Source organism: Phoxinus phoxinus, assembly GCF_949152265.1.
Source record: "Phoxinus phoxinus genome assembly, chromosome: 22".
NCBI lineage: Eukaryota > Metazoa > Chordata > Actinopteri > Cypriniformes > Leuciscidae > Phoxinus > Phoxinus phoxinus.
Genome location: NC_136897.1, coordinates 409,031 through 430,000, shown reverse-complemented (window position 1 = coordinate 430,000; position 20,970 = coordinate 409,031). Strand labels below are relative to the sequence as shown.

At 44.7% G+C, this 20,970-nt stretch overlaps 1 protein-coding gene across 1 annotated transcript in view; it reads right to left on the bottom strand.

The window, feature by feature from the left end:
• The window catches only part of poc1a (POC1 centriolar protein A), a 102,257-nt gene that overhangs the window by 17,800 nt on the left and 63,487 nt on the right, over positions 1-20,970 (bottom strand). Inside the window, exon 10 of the mRNA XM_079597507.1 lies at positions 1,001-1,174. Within this exon, the coding sequence (XP_079453633.1) occupies positions 1,001-1,174 (174 nt within the window). The remainder of the gene's footprint in view (positions 1-1,000; positions 1,175-20,970) is intronic.

The following is a 20,970-nucleotide window of genomic DNA, read 5'->3' as shown; positions in this document are numbered from 1 at the left end:
GGCTCCAGTGACATAAGGGGCGGGGCCAGGAGCTCAGTGGCTCCAGTGACATAAGGGGCGGGGCCAGGAGCTCAGTGGCTCCAGTGACATAAGGGGCGGGGCCAGGAGCTCAGTGGCTGCAATGCGTCATCGATCCACCGTTTTAGCCCCGCCAAAAAAATTCTGAACACAGCAACTGTGAAAAACTGCTTAACGGTCTAACTCCACAATTCAGTACTTCACAGTTCAGAGTCTATGTAATGTGTTTTAGCAACATTTCAAAGAAATTCATTTTTTTTTAGAATTGCCTTTACAGGGACTTTAATCGTTGTATCGTTACACAGAGGTTGCGTAAGTGCGTTTATTAAGTGGAGATCATGTTTGGATTTATTACATTGAATTGCTGAAGGTTTGATGGCAGATAAACAGCAGAAGCGGCTCGTGCAGGAACAGGGTTAGGGTTAGGGTTAGGGTTAGGGTCAGGGTTTTCAGATCACCAGCGCTTTATCCTCAGTGAAGAGAGTGTGTGCAACAGTTTCACAATATTAATTAAAACACTGGGAAGAAAATGTATCCTTTTAAGAGAAAAGCTCCGATTGGGGGATTTAAACTCGTTCTGTTTATTATTACCGCTGCAGTTTTGTCGTCTGTCACTTTAAATGCTCGAGCTCTTTAAACCAGGGTGGATTTTGATTGGCTGTCAATGTTTTTATTGTTCATCATCTGGAAAAAATCGTTCTGAAAGTGATTCCAACAATATAGTTTACCGGTATAGTTTATAGTTTACATTACCGGTATAGTTTTGGTGTGGACTCTGATATTCTTTTATATGTAGAATGATTTTTAGAACTATATCTGAATCGTTATCGTTGTGAATGGGCCTTTAGTCATGGAAAAAAGGTTGTCGCCGAACATTTTTTGCCATAGTTTTGATTAACTAACACTAATGTGTGCAAGGCATTTTAGAGTCCGACTGAGATAACAGATCGAGAGGGATTGTGGAGAGAGTATTGTGTGTTACCTGTGTGAGCACATCCAGCTGTGAGATGATGTGCTGCAGGGTGTTGGTCAGCGCAGCAGGAACACGGTCCACCTCCGTCTGCGAGTCCACACCGGCTCCAGGCGAGTCCACACCGGCTCTGCCGTCACTCCTGTGTGAGGATTGGCCAGCAGACACACCAGCGGCTTCTGACTCCTGCAGGAGAGATGGAAAACGGTGCTTAACACTGCGTGCCCCTCTTTCCGGAACACAAAATGTGCTGTGATTGGTCAGCTGGCCCAGTGTGTTGTGATTGTTCAGCTGGCCCAGTGTGTTGTGATTGGTCAGCTGGCCCAGTGTGCTGTGATTGGTCAGCTGGTCCAGTGTGCTGTGATTGGTCAGCTGGCCCAGTGTGCTGTGATTGGTCAGCTGGTCCAGTGTGCTGTGATTGGTCAGCTGGCCCAGTGTGCTGTGATTGGTCAGCTGGTCCAGTGTGCTGTGATTGGTCAGCTGGTCCAGTGTGCTGTGATTGGTCAGCTGGCCCGGTGTGCTGTGATTGGTCAGCTGGTCCAGTGTGTGGTGATTGGTTAGCTGGCCCGGTGTGCTGTGATTGGTTAGCTGGCCCAGTGTGTTGTGATTGGTCAGCTGGCCCAGTGTGTTGTGATTGGTCAGCTGGCCCAGTGTGTTGTGATTGGTCAGCTGGCCCAGTGTGCTGTGATTGGTCAGCTGGCCCAGTGTGCTGTGATTGGTCAGCTGGTCCAGTGTGCTGTGATTGGTCAGCTGGCCCGGTGTGTTGTGATTGGTCAGCTGGCCCAGTGTGTTGTGATTGGTCAGCTGGCCCGGTGTGTTGTGATTGGTCAGCTGGCCCAGTGTGTGGTGATTGGTCAGCTGGCCCAGTGTGCTGTGATTGGTCAGCTGGCCCAGTGTGCTGTGATTGGTCAGCTGGTCCAGTGTGCTGTGATTGGTCAGCTGGCCCGGTGTGCTGTGATTGGTCAGCTGGCCCAGTGTGCTGTGATTGGTCAGCTGGTCCAGTGTGCTGTGATTGGTTAGCTGGCCCAGTGTGTTGTGATTGGTCAGCTGGCCCAGTGTGTTGTGATTGGTCAGCTGGCCCAGTGTGTTGTGATTGGTCAGCTGGCCCAGTGTGTTGTGATTGGTCAGCTGGCCAAGTGTGTTGTGATTGGTCAGCTGGCCCAGTGTGTTGTGATTGGTCAGCTGGCCCAGTGTGCTGTGATTGGTCAGCTGGCCCAGTGTGTTGTGATTGGTCAGCTGGCCCAGTGTGTTGTGATTGGTCAGCTGGCCCAGTGTGTTGTGATTGGTCAGCTGGCCCAGTGTGTTGTGATTGGTCAGCTGGCCCAGTGTGCTGTGATTGGTCAGCTGGCCCGGTGTGTTGTGATTGGTCATCTGGCCCGGTGTGTTGTGATTGGTCAGCTGGCCCAGTGTGCTGTGATTGGTCAGCTGGCCCAGTGTGTTGTGATTGTTCAGCTGGCCCAGTGTGCTGTGATTGGTCAGCTGGCCCAGTGTGCTGTGATTGGTCAGCTGGCCCAGTGTGTTGTGATTGGTCAGCTGGCCCAGTGTGTTGTGATTGGTCAGCTGGCCCAGTGTGTTGTGATTGGTCAGCTGGCCAAGTGTGTTGTGATTGGTCAGCTGGCCCAGTGTGTTGTGATTGGTCAGCTGGCCCAGTGTGTTGTGATTGGTCAGCTGGCCCAGTGTGCTGTGATTGGTCAGCTGGCCCAGTGTGTTGTGATTGGTCAGCTGGCCCAGTGTGTTGTGATTGGTCAGCTGGCCCAGTGTGTTGTGATTGGTCAGCTGGCCCAGTGTGTTGTGATTGGTCAGCTGGCCCAGTGTGCTGTGATTGGTCAGCTGGCCCAGTGTGTTGTGATTGGTCATCTGGCCCGGTGTGTTGTGATTGGTCAGCTGGCCCAGTGTGCTGTGATTGGTCAGCTGGCCCAGTGTGTTGTGATTGGTCAGCTGGCCCAGTGTGTTGTGATTGGTCAGCTGGCCCAGTGTGTTGTGATTGGTCAGCTGGCCCAGTGTGTTGTGATTGGTCAGCTGGCCCAGTGTGTTGTGATTGGTCAGCTGGCCAAGTGTGTTGTGATTGGTCAGCTGGCCCAGTGTGCTGTGATTGGTCAGCTGGCCCAGTGTGTTGTGATTGGTCAGCTGGCCCAGTGTGTTGTGATTGGTCAGCTGGCCCAGTGTGTTGTGATTGGTCAGCTGGCCCAGTGTGTTGTGATTGGTCAGCTGGCCCAGTGTGCTGTGATTGGTCAGCTGGCCCAGTGTGTTGTGATTGGTCATCTGGCCCGGTGTGTTGTGATTGGTCAGCTGGCCCAGTGTGCTGTGATTGGTCAGCTGGCCCAGTGTGTTGTGATTGTTCAGCTGGCCCAGTGTGCTGTGATTGGTCAGCTGGCCCAGTGTGCTGTGATTGGTCAGCTGGCCCAGTGTGTTGTGATTGGTCATCTGGCCCGGTGTGTTGTGATTGGTTAGCTGGCCCAGTGTGCTGTGGTTGGTTAGCTGGGCCAGTGTGTTGTGATTGTTCAGCTGGCCCAGTGTGCTGTGATTGGTTAGCTGGCCCAGTGTGCTGTGATTGGTTAGCTGGCCCAGTGTGCTGTGATTGGTTAGCTGGGCCAGTGTGCTGTGATTGGTCAGCTGGCCCAGTGTGCTGTGATTGGTTAGCTGGCCCAGTGTGCTGTGATTGGTCAGCTGGCCCAGTGTGCTGTGATTGGTCAGCTGGTCCAGTGTGCTGTGATTGGTCAGCTGGCCCAGTGTGCTGTGATTGGTTAGCTGGGCCAGTGTGCTGTGATTGGTCAGCTGGCCCAGTGTGCTGTGATTGGTCAGCTGGTCCAGTGTGCTGTGATTGGTCAGCTGGCCCAGTGTGCTGTGATTGGTCAGCTGGCCCAGTGTGCTGTGATTGGTCAGCTGGCCCAGTGTGCTGTGATTGGTCAGCTGGCCCAGTGTGCTGTGATTGGTCAGCTGGCCCAGTGTGCTGTGATTGGTTAGCTGGCCCAGTGTGCTGTGATTGGTCAGCTGGCCCAGTGTGCTGTGATTGGTCAGCTGGTCCAGTGTGCTGTGATTGGTCAGCTGGCCCAGTGTGCTGTGATTGGTTAGCTGGGCCAGTGTGCTGTGATTGGTCAGCTGGCCCAGTGTGCTGTGATTGGTCAGCTGGTCCAGTGTGCTGTGATTGGTTAGCTGGCCCAGTGTGCTGTGATTGGTTAGCTGGGCCAGTGTGCTGTGATTGGTCAGCTGGCCCAGTGTGCTGTGATTGGTTAGCTGGCCCAGTGTGCTGTGATTGGCAGACTGTGATTGGTCTGTGATTGTGATTGGCTCAGCGCGTGTTTTGGAAATGTCATAACCCCCTTCATAACCGCGAGCTCTACTCAGATGTAAATATTAACGATGGCATCAATTTCAAACCATTTCGAGCCCGATTCAGACCCTGACACTGTTAACGAACAAGAGGATCGTGCTGACGGATTTCACAGGACGTTACAGAGTGGTATGTGTTTTAATCATATTTGTTGGAAAACTATGGTAATACAAACAGTAATCAATCCCAAAATAATGGATAATTTTCCTAAGGGGCGGTGAACAGTCTTACAAAAGCTACAGTAAACTACACCAATACTGTATGTTAGCAGGCTAGTGGAGGTAAAGCTTTGCCCTTCATTTACATAAAGCTTATAATTGGAACTGTTAATACACAACTACAAATAATAAGACATACTTTTGTGCGTATAGCCTGCATTGTACTCTATTTTGGAAGCTGTTCTCAGTAAAAAGTGCAGCACACAGACAAACGCTGAGGTTATAATATTCAGGAACAGTGTTAAAAATAAAAAAGTCCGACAGCCTTAGGACAAACTTTTTCCAAAGTATAAAAAACAGCGACAACACTCTTCCTCTTTTCCAAAGATGCCCAACATGGCCGCACTCCCTGTGTTGCATGTTCCCAGGGGCGGGGTTTATGTAAATCTTAGGATTTGTGATGTCATAAACCGGGAAGAAGCTTGTTGTAGTGCCGACCAGCCGTTTGTTGTACTCCTTAAAAGCTATTTCTGTAAAAGAAAATATCTCCCTTTGCTTTGAACGTTGAGCATCGTAACTTTGCAGATGTTGTTAATGCTCAAACTGCAACATTACACACTAACTACAGTTAAATCTTAATAAAGGACCCCTTTAAATGATCCGGTATGCCGTCCTCCTTACTGTTGCCTAGTGACTTCTGCGTTCTTCGGCTACGGCAGTAATCGATTTACTTCTGTTCCATCAGCAGCTGTTGCTTAAAGTCCGTATTAAAAACATTGATGCGGTCACATGTGTTTCTGATAATAGTTTGAGAAATCATGTGATAGTTTAATGAAAGTGCTGAATGTAAAGGCCAGCTGTGTAATTCGCTCATGTTGCCTGGATACAGTGTTATGGACACCAATGAGACTAACAGCATATCTTACTGATCGCCACTGGAAGACAAGAGACATGGAAAACCCATCAACATCACAACTGCTCCATCAATAAAACATATTACACCAATAAAGACCGATATTAAACCCAAGACGCGATGATCAAAGATACTAATAAGCACTTTTGCCACCTGGAGCAGTGTCAGGAGTACATTACACACCGTTTGCTTCCCAGAGTTTGTCCTTGTATGTAAGCCTGATGGGTTGAAGGTGATAGTAATCCACATTTGCACGGCCACAATGAAACTGAAAGACAGACAACTGAACTCTATAGAGTCTGTGTTTCCAAGTGTATGACGGCTGTAGTTGCTGTTCAGTGTGATTACTATCAAGCGGAGAACAAGAGAACAGATCCTGTGGAAGGACTTCATGAATGAATCTGCCTGACACTGATGAGGAGGATTGAACAAGACCACGAGTGAATCAATCAACTGGCAAAGCATGAAGTTCAGAGATCAGAAGCTTCAGGGAGACTCGTCTGTTCAGAGGAGAGCTTATGGAAACTCTTCTTGAACATGTAAAGTTTTAATTAGAACTATGTCAAACACATCATTAGAGATGGTTTTCTACAGACACATTTGGTCCAAGGGTTCGGCATCATGTCTGAGTTCTTCTGAAAGAGGCAAACCGGGAAAGTAAACAGCCATTCGACTCGTTCGGAGAATAAAGACGGCATAAAGCGGCTCCTGGACACATCTGGCAAACAGGTGGCATTCGAGAGCCTCTTCCTGGGCCAAGATAGGTCAATATTTGCCCGTGACCCTGGAGATTCCAGGTCTGTTCAACACAGGCTGATGTGCTGGTGGAGGACAGCCGGCCGCTGAACACCAGCAGGTCTGAGAATTAAATAAGTCCTCTGAGATCTAAGTCTCCGTAAGGACTGATTCCTCACTCTAGATCTAATACTATCACATGGAATAGATGTCGATGCCGTTGAAATACTGCAGCAGAGCGATGACATCTCAGATCACTATCTAGTCTCGTGTAAACTTCATTTAGCCAAGGCTGCAAAGCCGACTCCGTGTTATAAATATGTTAGACCGATCACTTCTGCCACTAAAGATTGCTTTATCAATAATCTTCCTAATCAGTTTCATCATCTCAGCATCCCGGATAGCTTAGAAGAACTCGATATTGCAACAGAAACTTTTAACTCTCTCTTTTCCAGCACTTTAGACACAGTTGCTCCGCTGCGCTTAAAGAAGATTAAAGAACATAGTCCAGCGCCGTGGCACAACGAGCACACTCACACACACACACTCACACACACACACACACACACACACACACACACACACACACACACACACACACACACACACACAGGCCCTTAAGAGAGCGGCCAGAAAAATGGAGCGCAACTGGAAGAAAACAAAACTAGAGGTGTTTCGGATTTCGTTGAGAACTTTATTCTAGAACTTTATTCTAGATCTGCTGTAAAGCCTGAACACTCTCTGCTACTGTAATCTCCTGTTATCTCTGTAAAGCTGCTGTGAAACTCTGTTTTGTTAAAGCGCTGTATAACTGAAGGTGACTTGACGGAAACCAGTCCTCCAGTCTCTAAACTAGTCCTCAGTCGAGAGACCACCGCACACTTACTGCAGTCACAGATGCTAACATTACTGTGTTCAAGTACACGGAACCGAGAGACTAGCATCCCGCTAGCTTAACTCGAGTTTCTTAATAAACCCAAAATATGTTTACACTTCTCATAATAACATTAAGGTCTCTAACGTTGTGTAAAGTGACGTTGTTTTGGCAAACATGTCAATCAAACTAAAATCTAAACCACGAAATGACTTTGTGCCTTTATCAAATCGCAAAAGTTTGTGAATTAATTAAATAAGGAAAATAAATAAGCAAGTGTTGCAGAGCAAAGCACGGCACTGCTCTCATAGAAGCGATCGGCTCATGATCCGGTGTTCTCAGCGTCCCGGTTCACAGTGAATAAATACAGTGAACTTCATCATGAACTTCATCTCTGCATTTGCTGTTTAATATGCATTTGGGAATGTAACGGTTTTCACATTCGCATAATATCCAGCACTTTTGTAGATAGATGATTACAGTATTTCACTAGATTTGTAAAGAGATGTTTGTTAACCCCTTTTTACCAAAATAAAACCAGCGCTCGATATTGTTCTTTTTATTATTACCGCCGCAGTTTTGTCGTCTGTCGCTTTAAATGCTCGAGCTCTTAAAAGCAGGATGGATTCTGATTGGCTGTCACTGTTTTTATCATCGACCAGCAAAATATCATTCTGAATGTGATTCCAACGACATCGTTCCTCTGTGTTGTTATTGTAATAGTGTGGATTCTGCGATTCTTTTATATTTAGAACGATATTTAGAACTATATTTTTATCGTTATCGTTCTTGGGGGTTTAACTCTTATAAGAAATTAAAACATAAAGATCATAAAACGAAGTATTATTATATTCAAACGGTTTGGCATCATAATCACATGTGATGTGGACTGAGCCAGCATGAAAACTACTGTAAAGGTGCAAGTCAATGAAAATACGTTCTAAATAGTTTACAACATTTATAGACCACCTAGCAACATGCAAAACAGCACTAATAAACCCTTAGCAACCGCTCAGAACGCCTCATCAGCCTGGCAACGACCCACAACACCTGAGCATCACCTCCACAGAGCCAGTCGCTCCGCTTTCTAAACCAGATTCGTGTGTTTCTATTACGACTGAGTCTGGGTTCTCCAAGGTTTCTTCTTCTCCATTCTGTCACTGATGGAGTCTGTTCCTCTGTTCAACTGGCTTGCTTAGTTGAGGACATTCAACACTCAACAATATTATTGATCTCCTGCATTGACACCATTATATGAGAACTGAGCTGAGCTGGACGATGACATCACGGTTTTCTCCAGAGCGGCTATATATAAATGAACTAAATTAATAACTTTTTTACAACAAAATTGCCGCTATTTTCTTCTGGATGTGCTGTACAGCAGAAACAAACTGTTGCATTATGGTCCTGTTATCTCTGTAAAGCTGCTTTGAAACGCTCTGTATTATAAAAAGAGCTCTAGAAATAAAGCCTTCCAGGAGCCAAGAGACGCTTTTGACATCGGCGAGGTTTTCAGAAGTGGTCGTGTTGTGTTAATAACTGTCTTCAGTCTGTGGTCCGTTATTCAGGAATCCTCTAGGATGTAAGTATGAGGCTCAGTGTGATTGACAGCTGTCCCTCAGACGTGGAGAAGCGGGAACTCTTCCATCAGCACAGCTCGTCCCTGCTGACCCAGATCCTCAGGGATATTCATGACAATGGCAGGCGTGGGATCATCTCAATCTTCCCCTTGATTCGTTGACGTGGAGCGGGAAAAGGTGCATTAGTCACCCGTCAGCTGGGACTTATCCTGGTTCTCCGCTGATGGTGCGACACGAGGAGATTTCTGCAGTGCCAGGTCCCACATTTACTCTCAGTGAAGTTCAGCCTTATATAAACCGTGTTCGGCACTGAAGGATATATTTACTCCGGCTGAACCGCTCAAACACTAGATCCTCAAGGAACAATGGGAAACGTCTGGTCAGGCAGCATAACACCCGGAACAGACACTCTTTACATGCTTTCTGTTCTTTTAAATCAATTACATGTCCATCATTCATCAGTGTGACAAAACCAGGTCCTCCATCATAGCGTATGGTGAGAATGCCGTATGGTGAGAATGAGTTCCAGAACATGAATGCTGATTACACAACAGCACAAGAGACAAAAGAGAAAAGAACAGATTTGATCAAACTGAACATCATTTTATGAGTTCTCTTAACGCTTTACAATAAGCTTTCATCTAGTTATGCTAATTTAAACATTTAATAATACAGTTTTCAAATCAAAAGTTGTATGTTAATATTATTTAATCCACAGTGGAATAACATGAACAAACACTGAACAAATCTATTTGTTTTTTTTTGTTTTTTGTAATTAGTATTGTATTGAGTTTTTGAACACCACTGATACATTGTAGTCAACATTGATGTCTTAACATCCCATAGTGAAGATACATTTTTAATAAAAAAAATTAAAGAATTAAGCCAAAGGAGGTAATAGAAATAAATAAAATAAAGAAATAAAAAATAAATACAAAAATGTAAGAAAACAATTACAAATAAAAAAATAATAATAAAAACACACACACATGGATCAAATGTACAGTTTTACAATAAGCACCACGCTCTCATCTGGTAGCGATATATTGCACGTATTTTCCCCATTTCGCCACATATTTGAACAAATCTATTTGTACTGACTAACATGAACAAAGATTAATAAATGCTGTGCTCATTGGGACCTTCAATGCGGCAGAAATGTTTCTGCACCCTTCCCCAGATCTGTGCCTCAAAACACTCCGGTCTCGGGGCTCTACAGACAACTCCTCAACGTGCACTGTTACCTGCGAGACCTTATATAGACAGGTGTGTGCCTTTCCAAATCTACGGAGGACCAAACCTGCAGAAATTAAAAATAAATAAATGAATAGATAAATTAATAAATGTGATAAATAGATAAATAAATGTGATAATAGGAAAATAAATAAAGGAATAAACGACTTGATAAAATAAATATGACTCATTTTTAATCAAATTTATTTTTATATTAAAAATATTTTTGTTATTCCCCTTAATGTATTATTTTCTGCTTTTATACATTTAAAAAATCGTTTTAACTTGTATTTATTCGTTATTTATTTGTTTTTATATAGGCTATTTATTCTTACATTTATTGTTTAGATTGTAAACAATACAGTATTAATTTATTTATTTCCACATGTATTTATTTTTTGATTTATTTATTGATTAATTTATTTTTACATTTCCTTGTGTAGCTTCAGTGCATCATTGGCTGAGAGCTCACGAATAGAATCGTCAGGCCAGCTAATCGATAGTAAGGAGTCACACACACCCAGTGGATGGTTGGTTTTCTAGTTTAATGACTGTTCTGTAATAGATCTTGACTCTAAATAACTGAAATGGTTGCTTTTCTCAACCACCAATGGCTTCTAGGAAAATCGGAACAATCCAACAATCCATGGTTCATTCACGGCACAATGTTTCTTCCTGGTTTCCACGCGCTGTTATTACTTCTGTGGCAAATTCAAATGCTTTCTTTACTGGATCTCTTATTAGCGCTGTGTAGTAACAGCGTCGCATGATCACGATCGGCTCGCGCTGCACTGGTCCAAACTGATAAACGGTCCGTCAACCACACAATAACGAGCAGTTTCGTTCCGCTTGCATTATGTTTGCCATTTGATGTTGGGCACTGTTGTGGTCGCGCCGGCGTCTCTTACAGGGAAAAAGGTTGGGAACCACTGACTTAGATCATACAATTGTCATAAAAAATGTTTAATAAAATATTATAGAAATTGGTGGTTATTGTTCAGTAGTTTTTTTTTTTTTTTTTGCCAGCTAAAAGCAAGAAAAATAAAACATGTCAAGTTGACAGGTCAGAATTGTTTTTTTTGCACTTCTGTTACTAGCCCCTTCACTTCTAAAAGGATGGCTGGCTTGTTTAACGTTACTTTCCTACGCGTTCTAGCTGAAGTTGCAAGACTACCGTATTTACGCCTTACAAGACGAACAAGCTTGCCTTTCCTCTGGCTGTTCTTCGACGTTCGTGTTGGAAAATATCTCTCCTAAAACATCGATAAGCACATCTAATCTAGACAACACATAGTATTTGATGCGTTACCAACTTCATTTGCTAAATTGCGCAACTCTCTAGCTATTTGTACAATGTCCGCCATAGTAGGCCACACCCCTGTCACCACCACCCGACGTCACTATACAAGCCAGAGTAATCGAGCAAGCGCTTCAATCAACGATGAACCAATGGTAAGCAAGACCAACCCACATAATTATCATACAAGACAAAGAAATGTAAAAATAAATGAATCAATAAATCTAAAAATAAATACATGTGGAAATAAATAAATGTATAAATAAATGTAAGAATAAATATAAAAATAAATAAATAACCAATAAATAAAAGTTAAAACGATTTTTTTTAAATGTATAAAAGCAAAAAATACATTAAGGGGAAAAATAATACAAAAATAAATTAATTTTATTTTCATATTTATTTTATCAAGTCGTTTATTCCTTTATTTATTTTTATATTATCACATTTATTTATCTATTTGTCACATTTATTCATTTATTTATTCATTTTTAATTTCTGCAGCTTTGGTCCTCCATACAAATCACGTCCAATCAACTGAATTTGCCCCAGGTCAATCCAATCCAGTTGTAGAAACATCTCAAGGATGATCAGTGGAAACTGGAGATGCACATGAGCTCAATTTTGAGTGTCATGGCAAATGCTGTGAATGCTGATTTTCTCCATTTTTTATTTTTTATAAATTTGCAAAGATTTCAAACAAACTTCTTTCACGTTGTCATTATGGGGTATTGTTTGTTGAATTTTGAGGACATTTTTTATTGAATCCATTTTGGAATACTGCTGTAACAACCAAATGTGGCAAAAGTGAAGCGCTGTGAATACTTTCCGGATACTTTATACGTAACTTTGCTTTGATGGCATGAAAACACCTGATTACAGAATGCACATAAATACATGAGATCATTTTTAAAGACTTACTTTATCATCGATTGTACTAAACAATTATATTTTGAACAATTTGAACTACATGATATCTAGTTGAGGAAAGGCCTGAGCTGAGAGGCAGACCTCGGCCGGTGGAACCGCAGCTGAATGTTAAGGAAGAGCCGACGAAACAAACACAAAAACATGAAAGCTGAGAGAGCTTATGCTGAGCACACAGGCTTCCACAGAGCAGGATTAACTCTTGTTGAGAGGTGGACTTATTCACAGCTCAGCAGTAAAACAGCTGCTCAAACACACACACACACACACACACACACATACAGTGAGACACACTCACGCACCCTTTAACACCCTCACCATGAATCACCTGGACTGGAAAAACCAACAGTGGAAAATTTCCCGGGGCCTCAGAGAAACTCTGGTCTGACGGATCCATCAAGAGCTGCTTCCTCCACAGAGTCATTCATCAAGAGGCACACACACACACACACACACACACACACTAGTGATCTACACACTAACCGTCTCATTGAAGACTCAGACAACGGGCGGACATTAGTGCCATTCAACATTTCCAGGAAACAGGGAACGGACTTGTGAAGACACGTGTTCAGTTTTCAGGTTCCTCTAATTACACCTGACGAGTGAGTCTATCAGAGCTTCTGTCAGTCAGTGTGTGTGAGTCCGACATCTACAGCAGCTTCAGTGTGTGTGAGTCCGACATCTGTCAGTCAGTGTGTGTGAGTCCGACATCTGTCAGTCAGTGTGTGTGAGTCCGACATCTGTCAGTCAGTGTGTGTGAGTCCGACATCTGTCAGTCAGTGTGTGTGAGTCCGACATCTGTCAGTCAGTGTGTGTGAGTCCGACATCTACAGCAGCTTCAGTGTGTGTGAGTCCGACATCTGTCAGTCAGTGTGTGTGAGTCCGACATCTACAGCAGCTTCAGTGTGTGTGAGTCCGACATCTACAGCAGCTTCAGTGTGTGTGAGTCCGACATCTGTCAGTCAGTGTGTGTGAGTCCGACATCTGTCAGTCGGTGTGTGTGAGTCCGACATCTACAGCAGCTTCAGTGTGTGTGAGTCCGACATCTGTCAGTCGGTGTGTGTGAGTCCGACATCTACAGCAGCTTCAGTGTGTGTGAGTCCGACATCTGTCAGTCAGTGTGTGTGAGTCCGACATCTACAGCAGCTTCAGTGTGTGTGAGTCCGACATCTGTCAGTCAGTGTGTGTGAGTCCGACATCTGTCAGTCAGTGTGTGTGAGTCCGACATCTGTCAGTCAGTGTGTGTGAGTCCGACATCTGTCAGTCAGTGTGTGTGAGTCCGACATCTACAGCAGCTTCAGTGTGTGTGAGTCCGACATCTGTCAGTCAGTGTGTGTGAGTCCGACATCTACAGCAGCTTCAGTGTGTGTGAGTCCGACATCTGTCAGTCAGTGTGTGTGAGTCCGACATCTGTCAGTCAGTGTGTGTGAGTCCGACATCTGTCAGTCAGTGTGTGTGAGTCCGACATCTGTCAGTCAGTGTGTGTGAGTCCGACATCTGTCAGTCAGTGTGTGTGAGTCCGACATCTGTCAGTCAGTGTGTGTGAGTCCGACATCTACAGCAGCTTCAGTGTGTGTGAGTCCGACATCTACAGCAGCTTCAGTGTGTGTGAGTCCGACATCTGTCAGTCAGTGTGTGTGAGTCCGACATCTGTCAGTCAGTGTGTGTGAGTCCGACATCTGTCAGTCAGTGTGTGTGAGTCCGACATCTGTCAGTCAGTGTGTGTGAGTCCGACATCTACAGCAGCTTCAGTGTGTGTGAGTCCGACATCTACAGCAGCTTCAGTGTGTGTGAGTCCGACATCTACAGCAGCTTCAGACGCCACAGAAGTCTCGCAGCGACTCATGGAGCTATTAGCTGGAAGTGCTGAGAAACACGCTTCTGAACACACACTGCAGATTCACACACACACACACATCCAGATTCACACACAACTGCAGTCACACACACACACATCCAGATTCACACACAACTGCAGAGTCTCACACACACATCCAGATTCACACACAACTGCAGTTACACACACACACATCCAGATTCACACACAACTGCAGTCACACACACACACACACATCCAGATTCACACACAACTGCAGTCACACACACACACCCAGAGTCACACAAACAACTGCAGATTCACACACAACTACAGTCACACACACACAACTGCAAATTCAAACACACACATCCAGATTCACACACAACTGCAGTCACACACACACACACACACACACACAGATTCACACACAACTACAGTCACACACACACAACCAGATTCACACACAACTACAGTCACACACACACAACCAGATTCACACACAACTACAGTCACACACACACATCCAGATTCACACACAACTGCAGTCACACACACACACACACACATCCAGATTCACACACAACTGCAGTCACACACACACACATACAGATTCACACACAACTACAGTCACACACACACAACCAGATTCACACACAACTACAGTCACACACACACATCCAGATTCACACACAACTGCAGTCACACACACACACATCCAGATTCACACACAACTGCAGTCACACACACACACATACAGATTCACACACAACTACAGTCACACACACACAACCAGATTCACACACAACTACAGTCACACACACACACAACCAGATTCACACACAACTGCAGAGTCTCACACACATCCAGAGTCACACAAACAACTCTGCAGTCACACACACACACACATCCAGATTCACACACACACACATCCAGATTCACACACAACTGCAAAGTCACACAAACAACTGCAGATTCACACACAACTACAGTCACACACACACACAACCAGATTCACACACAACTGCAGTCACACACACACACATCCAGATTCACACACAACTGCAGAGTCTCACACACACATCCAGATTCACACACAACTGCAGTCACACACACACACATCCAGATTCACACACAACTGCAGTCACACACACACACATCCAGAGTCACACAAACAACTGCAGATTCACACACAACTACAGTCACACACACACAACTGCAAATTCACACACACATCCAGATTCACACACAACTGCAGAGTCTCACACACACATCCAGATTCACACACAACTACAGTCACACACACACAACCAGATTCACACACAACTACAGTCACACACACACAACCAGATTCACACACAACTACAGTCACACACACACACATCCAGATTCACACACAACTGCAGTCACACACACACACACACACATCCAGATTCACACACAACTGCAGTCACACACACACATCCAGATTCACACACAACTGCAGTCACACACACACACACACACATCCAGATTCACACACAACTACAGTCACACACACACATCCAGATTCACACACAACTGCAGTCACACACACACACATCCAGATTCACACACAACTGCAGTCACACACACACACATACAGATTCACACACAACTACAGTCACACACACACAACCAGATTCACACACAACTACAGTCACACACACACACAACCAGATTCACACACAACTACAGTCACACACACACATCCAGATTCACACACAACTGCAGTCACACACACACACACATCCAGATTCACACACACACACACACATCCAGATTCACACACAACTGCAAATTCACACAAACAACTGCAGATTCACACACAACTACAGTCACACACACACAACCAGATTCACACACAACTGCAGAGTCTCTCACACACACACATCCAGATTCACACACAACTGCAGAGTCTCTCACACACACACATCCAGATTCACACACACACACATCCAGATTCACACACAACTGCAGTCACACACACACATCCAGATTCACACACAACTGCAAAGTCACACAAACAACTGCAGATTCACACACAACTACAGTCACACACACACAACCAGATTCACACACAACTGCAGTCACACACACACACATCCAGATTCACACACAACTGCAGTCACACACACACACATCCAGATTCACACACAACTGCAGAGTCTCACACACACATCCAGATTCACACACAACTGCAGTCACACACACACACACACACACACATCCAGATTCACACATAACTGCAGTCACACACACACACATCCAGATTCACACACAACTGCAGAGTCTCACACACACATCCAGATTCACACACAACTACAGTCACACACACACATCCAGATTCACACACAACTGCAGAGTCTCACACACATCCAGAGTCACACAAACAACTGCAGATTCACACACAACTACAGTCACACACACACAACTGCAAATTCACACACACACATCCAGATTCACACACAACTGCAGAGTCTCACACACACACACACATCCAGATTCACACACAACTGCAGTCACACACACACACTTCCAGATTCACACACAACTATAGTCACACACACACACACACACATCCAGATTCACACACAACTGCAGTCACACACACACACACACATCCAGATTCACACACAACTGCAGAGTCTCACACACACATCCAGATTCACACACAACTGCAAAGTCACACAAACAACTGCAGATTCACACACAACTACAGTCACACACACACAACCAGATTCACACACAACTGCAAATTCACACACACATCCAGATTCACACACAACTGCAGTCACACACACACACACTTCCAGATTAACACACAACTATAGAGTCACACACACACACACACATCCAGATTCACACACAACTGCAGTCACACACACACACACACACACACACACACACACATACAGATTCACACACAACTACAGTCACACACACACAACCAGATTCACACACAACTACAGTCACACACACACAACCAGATTCACACACAACTAGTCACACACACACACACACATCCAGATTCACACACAACTGCAGTCACACACACACACATCCAGATTCACACACAACTGCAGTCACACACACACACATACAGATTCACACACAACTACAGTCACACACACACAACCAGATTCACACACAACTACAGTCACACACACACACAACCAGATTCACACACAACTACAGTCACACACACACATCCAGATTCACACACAACTGCAGTCACACACACACACACATCCAGATTCACACACAACTGCAAATTCACACAAACAACTGCAGATTCACACACAACTACAGTCACACACACACAACCAGATTCACACACAACTGCAGAGTCTCTCACACACACACATCCAGATTCACACACAACTGCAGAGTCTCTCTCACACACACATCCAGATTCACACACACACACATCCAGATTCACACACAACTGCAGTCACACACACACACATCCAGATTCACACACAACTGCAAAGTCACACAAACAACTGCAGATTCACACACAACTACAGTCACACACACACAACCAGATTCACACACAACTGCAGTCACACACACACACATCCAGATTCACACACAACTGCAGAGTCTCACACACACATCCAGATTCACACACAACTGCAGTCACACACACACACATCCAGATTCACACATAACTGCAGAGTCTCACACACACATCCAGATTCACACACAACTGCAGTGTCTCACACACACATCCAGATTCACACACAACTACAGTCACACACACACATCCAGATTCACACACAACTGCAGTCACACACACACACACATCCAGATTCACACACACACACATCCAGATTCACACACAACTGCAAATTCACACAAACAACTGCAGATTCACACACAACTACAGTCACACACACACAACCAGATTCACACACAACTGCAGAGTCTCTCACACACACACATCCAGATTCACACACAACTGCAGAGTCTCTCACACACACACATCCAGATTCACACACACACACATCCAGATTCACACACAACTGCAGTCACACACACACACATCCAGATTCACACACAACTGCAAAGTCACACAAACAACTGCAGATTCACACACAACTACAGTCACACACACACAACCAGATTCACACACAACTGCAGTCACACACACACACATCCAGATTCACACACAACTGCAGAGTCTCACACACACATCCAGATTCACACACAACTGCAGTCACACACACACACACACACATCCAGATTCACACACAACTGCAGTCACACATACACACACACATCCAGATTCACACACAACTGCAGAGTCTCACACACACATCCAGATTCACACACAACTGCAAAGTCACACAAACAACTGCAGATTCACACACAACTACAGTCACACACACACAACCAGATTCACACACAACTGCAAATTCACACACACATCCAGATTCACACACAACTGCAGTCACACACACACACTTCCAGATTAACACACAACTATAGAGTCACACACACACACACACACATCCAGATTCACACACAACTGCAGTCACACACACACACACACACACACAGATTCACACACAACTACAGTCACACACACACAACCAGATTCACACACAACTACAGTCACACACACACAACCAGATTCACACACAACTAGTCACACACACACATCCAGATTCACACACAACTGCAGTCACACACACACACACACACACACACACACACACACACACACACACACATCCAGATTCACACATAACTGCAGTCACACACACACACACATCCAGATTCACACACAACTGCAGAGTCTCACACACACATCCAGATTCACACACAACTGCAGTCACACACACACACACATCCAGATTCACACACAACTGCAGAGTCTCACACACATCCAGAGTCACACAAACAACTGCAGATTCACACACAACTACAGTCACACACACACAACTGCAAATTCACACACACACATCCAGATTCACACACAACTGCAGAGTCTCTCACACACACACACACACATCCAGATTCACACACAACTGCAGTCACACACACACACTTCCAGATTCACACACAACTATAGAGTCACACACACACACACACATCCAGATTCACACACAACTGCAGTCACACACACACACACACATCCAGATTCACACACAACTGCAGAGTCTCACACACACATCCAGATTCACACACAACTGCAAAGTCACACAAACAACTGCAGATTCACACACAACTACAGTCACACACACACAACCAGATTCACACACAACTGCAAATTCACACACACATCCAGATTCACACACAACTGCAGTCACACACACACACTTCCAGATTAACACACAACTATAGAGTCACACACACACACACATCCAGATTCACACACAACTGCAGTCACACACACACACACACACACACATACAGATTCACACACAACTACAGTCACACACACACAACCAGATTCACACACAACTACAGTCACACACACACAACCAGATTCACACACAACTAGTCACACACACACATCCAGATTCACACACAACTGCAGTCACACACACACACATCCAGATTCACACACAACTGCAAATTCACACAAACAACTGCAGATTCACACACAACTACAGTCACACACACACACACACACACACACACACACACACATCCAGATTCACACAAACAACTGCAGATTCACACACGACTACAGTCAAACACACACATCCAGATTCACACACACATCAGATTCACACACAACTGTTGAGTCACACACACATCCAGATTCACACAAACAACTGCAGAGTCACACACACATCCAGATTTACACACACATCCAGATTCACACACAACTGCAGAGTCACACACACATCCAGATTTACACACACATCAGATTCACACACACATCAGATTCACACACACATCCAGATTCACACACAACTGTTGAGTCACACACACATCCAGATTCACACACAACTGCAGAGTCACACACACATCCAGATTTACACACACATCCAGATTCACACACACATCCAGATTCACACACACATCCAGATTCACACACACATCCAGATTCACACACATCCAGATTTACACACACATCCAGATTCACACACAACTGCAGAGTCTCACACACATCCAGATTCACACACACATCCAGATTCACACACAACTGCAGAGTCTCACACACATCCAGATTTACACACACATCCAGATTCACACACACATCCAGATTCACACACAACTGCAGAGTCTCACACACATCCAGATTCACACACACATCCAGATTCACACACACATCCAGATTCACACACACATCCAGATTCACACACAACTGCAGAGTCTCACACACATCCAGATTTACACACACATCCAGATTTACACACACATCCAGATTCACACACAACTGCAGAGTCTCACACACATCCAGATTCACACACACATCCAGATTCACACACAACTGCAGAGTCTCACACACATCCAGAGTCACACACACATCCAGATTCACACACACATCCAGATTCACACACACATCCAGATTCACACACATCCAGATTTACACACACATCCAGATTCACACACAACTGCAGAGTCTCACACACATCCAGATTCACACACACATCCAGATTCACACACAACTGCAGAGTCTCACACACATCCAGATTTACACACACATCCAAATTCACACACAACTGAAGAGTCTCACACACATCCAGATTCACACACACATCCAGATTCACACACACATCCAGATTTACACACACATCCAGATTCACACACAACTGCAGTCACACACATATCCAGATTCACACACACATCAGATTCACACACACATCAGATTCACACACACATCCAGATTCACACACAACTGTTGAGTCACACACATCAGATTCACACACACATCCAGATTCACACACAACTGTTGAGTCACACACACATCCAGATTCACACACAACTGCAGAGTCTCACACACACATCCAGATTCACACACAACTGTTGAGTCACACACATCAGATTCACACACACATCCAGATTCACACACAACTGTTGAGTCACACACACATCCAGATTCACACACAACTGCAGAGTCACACACACATCCAGAT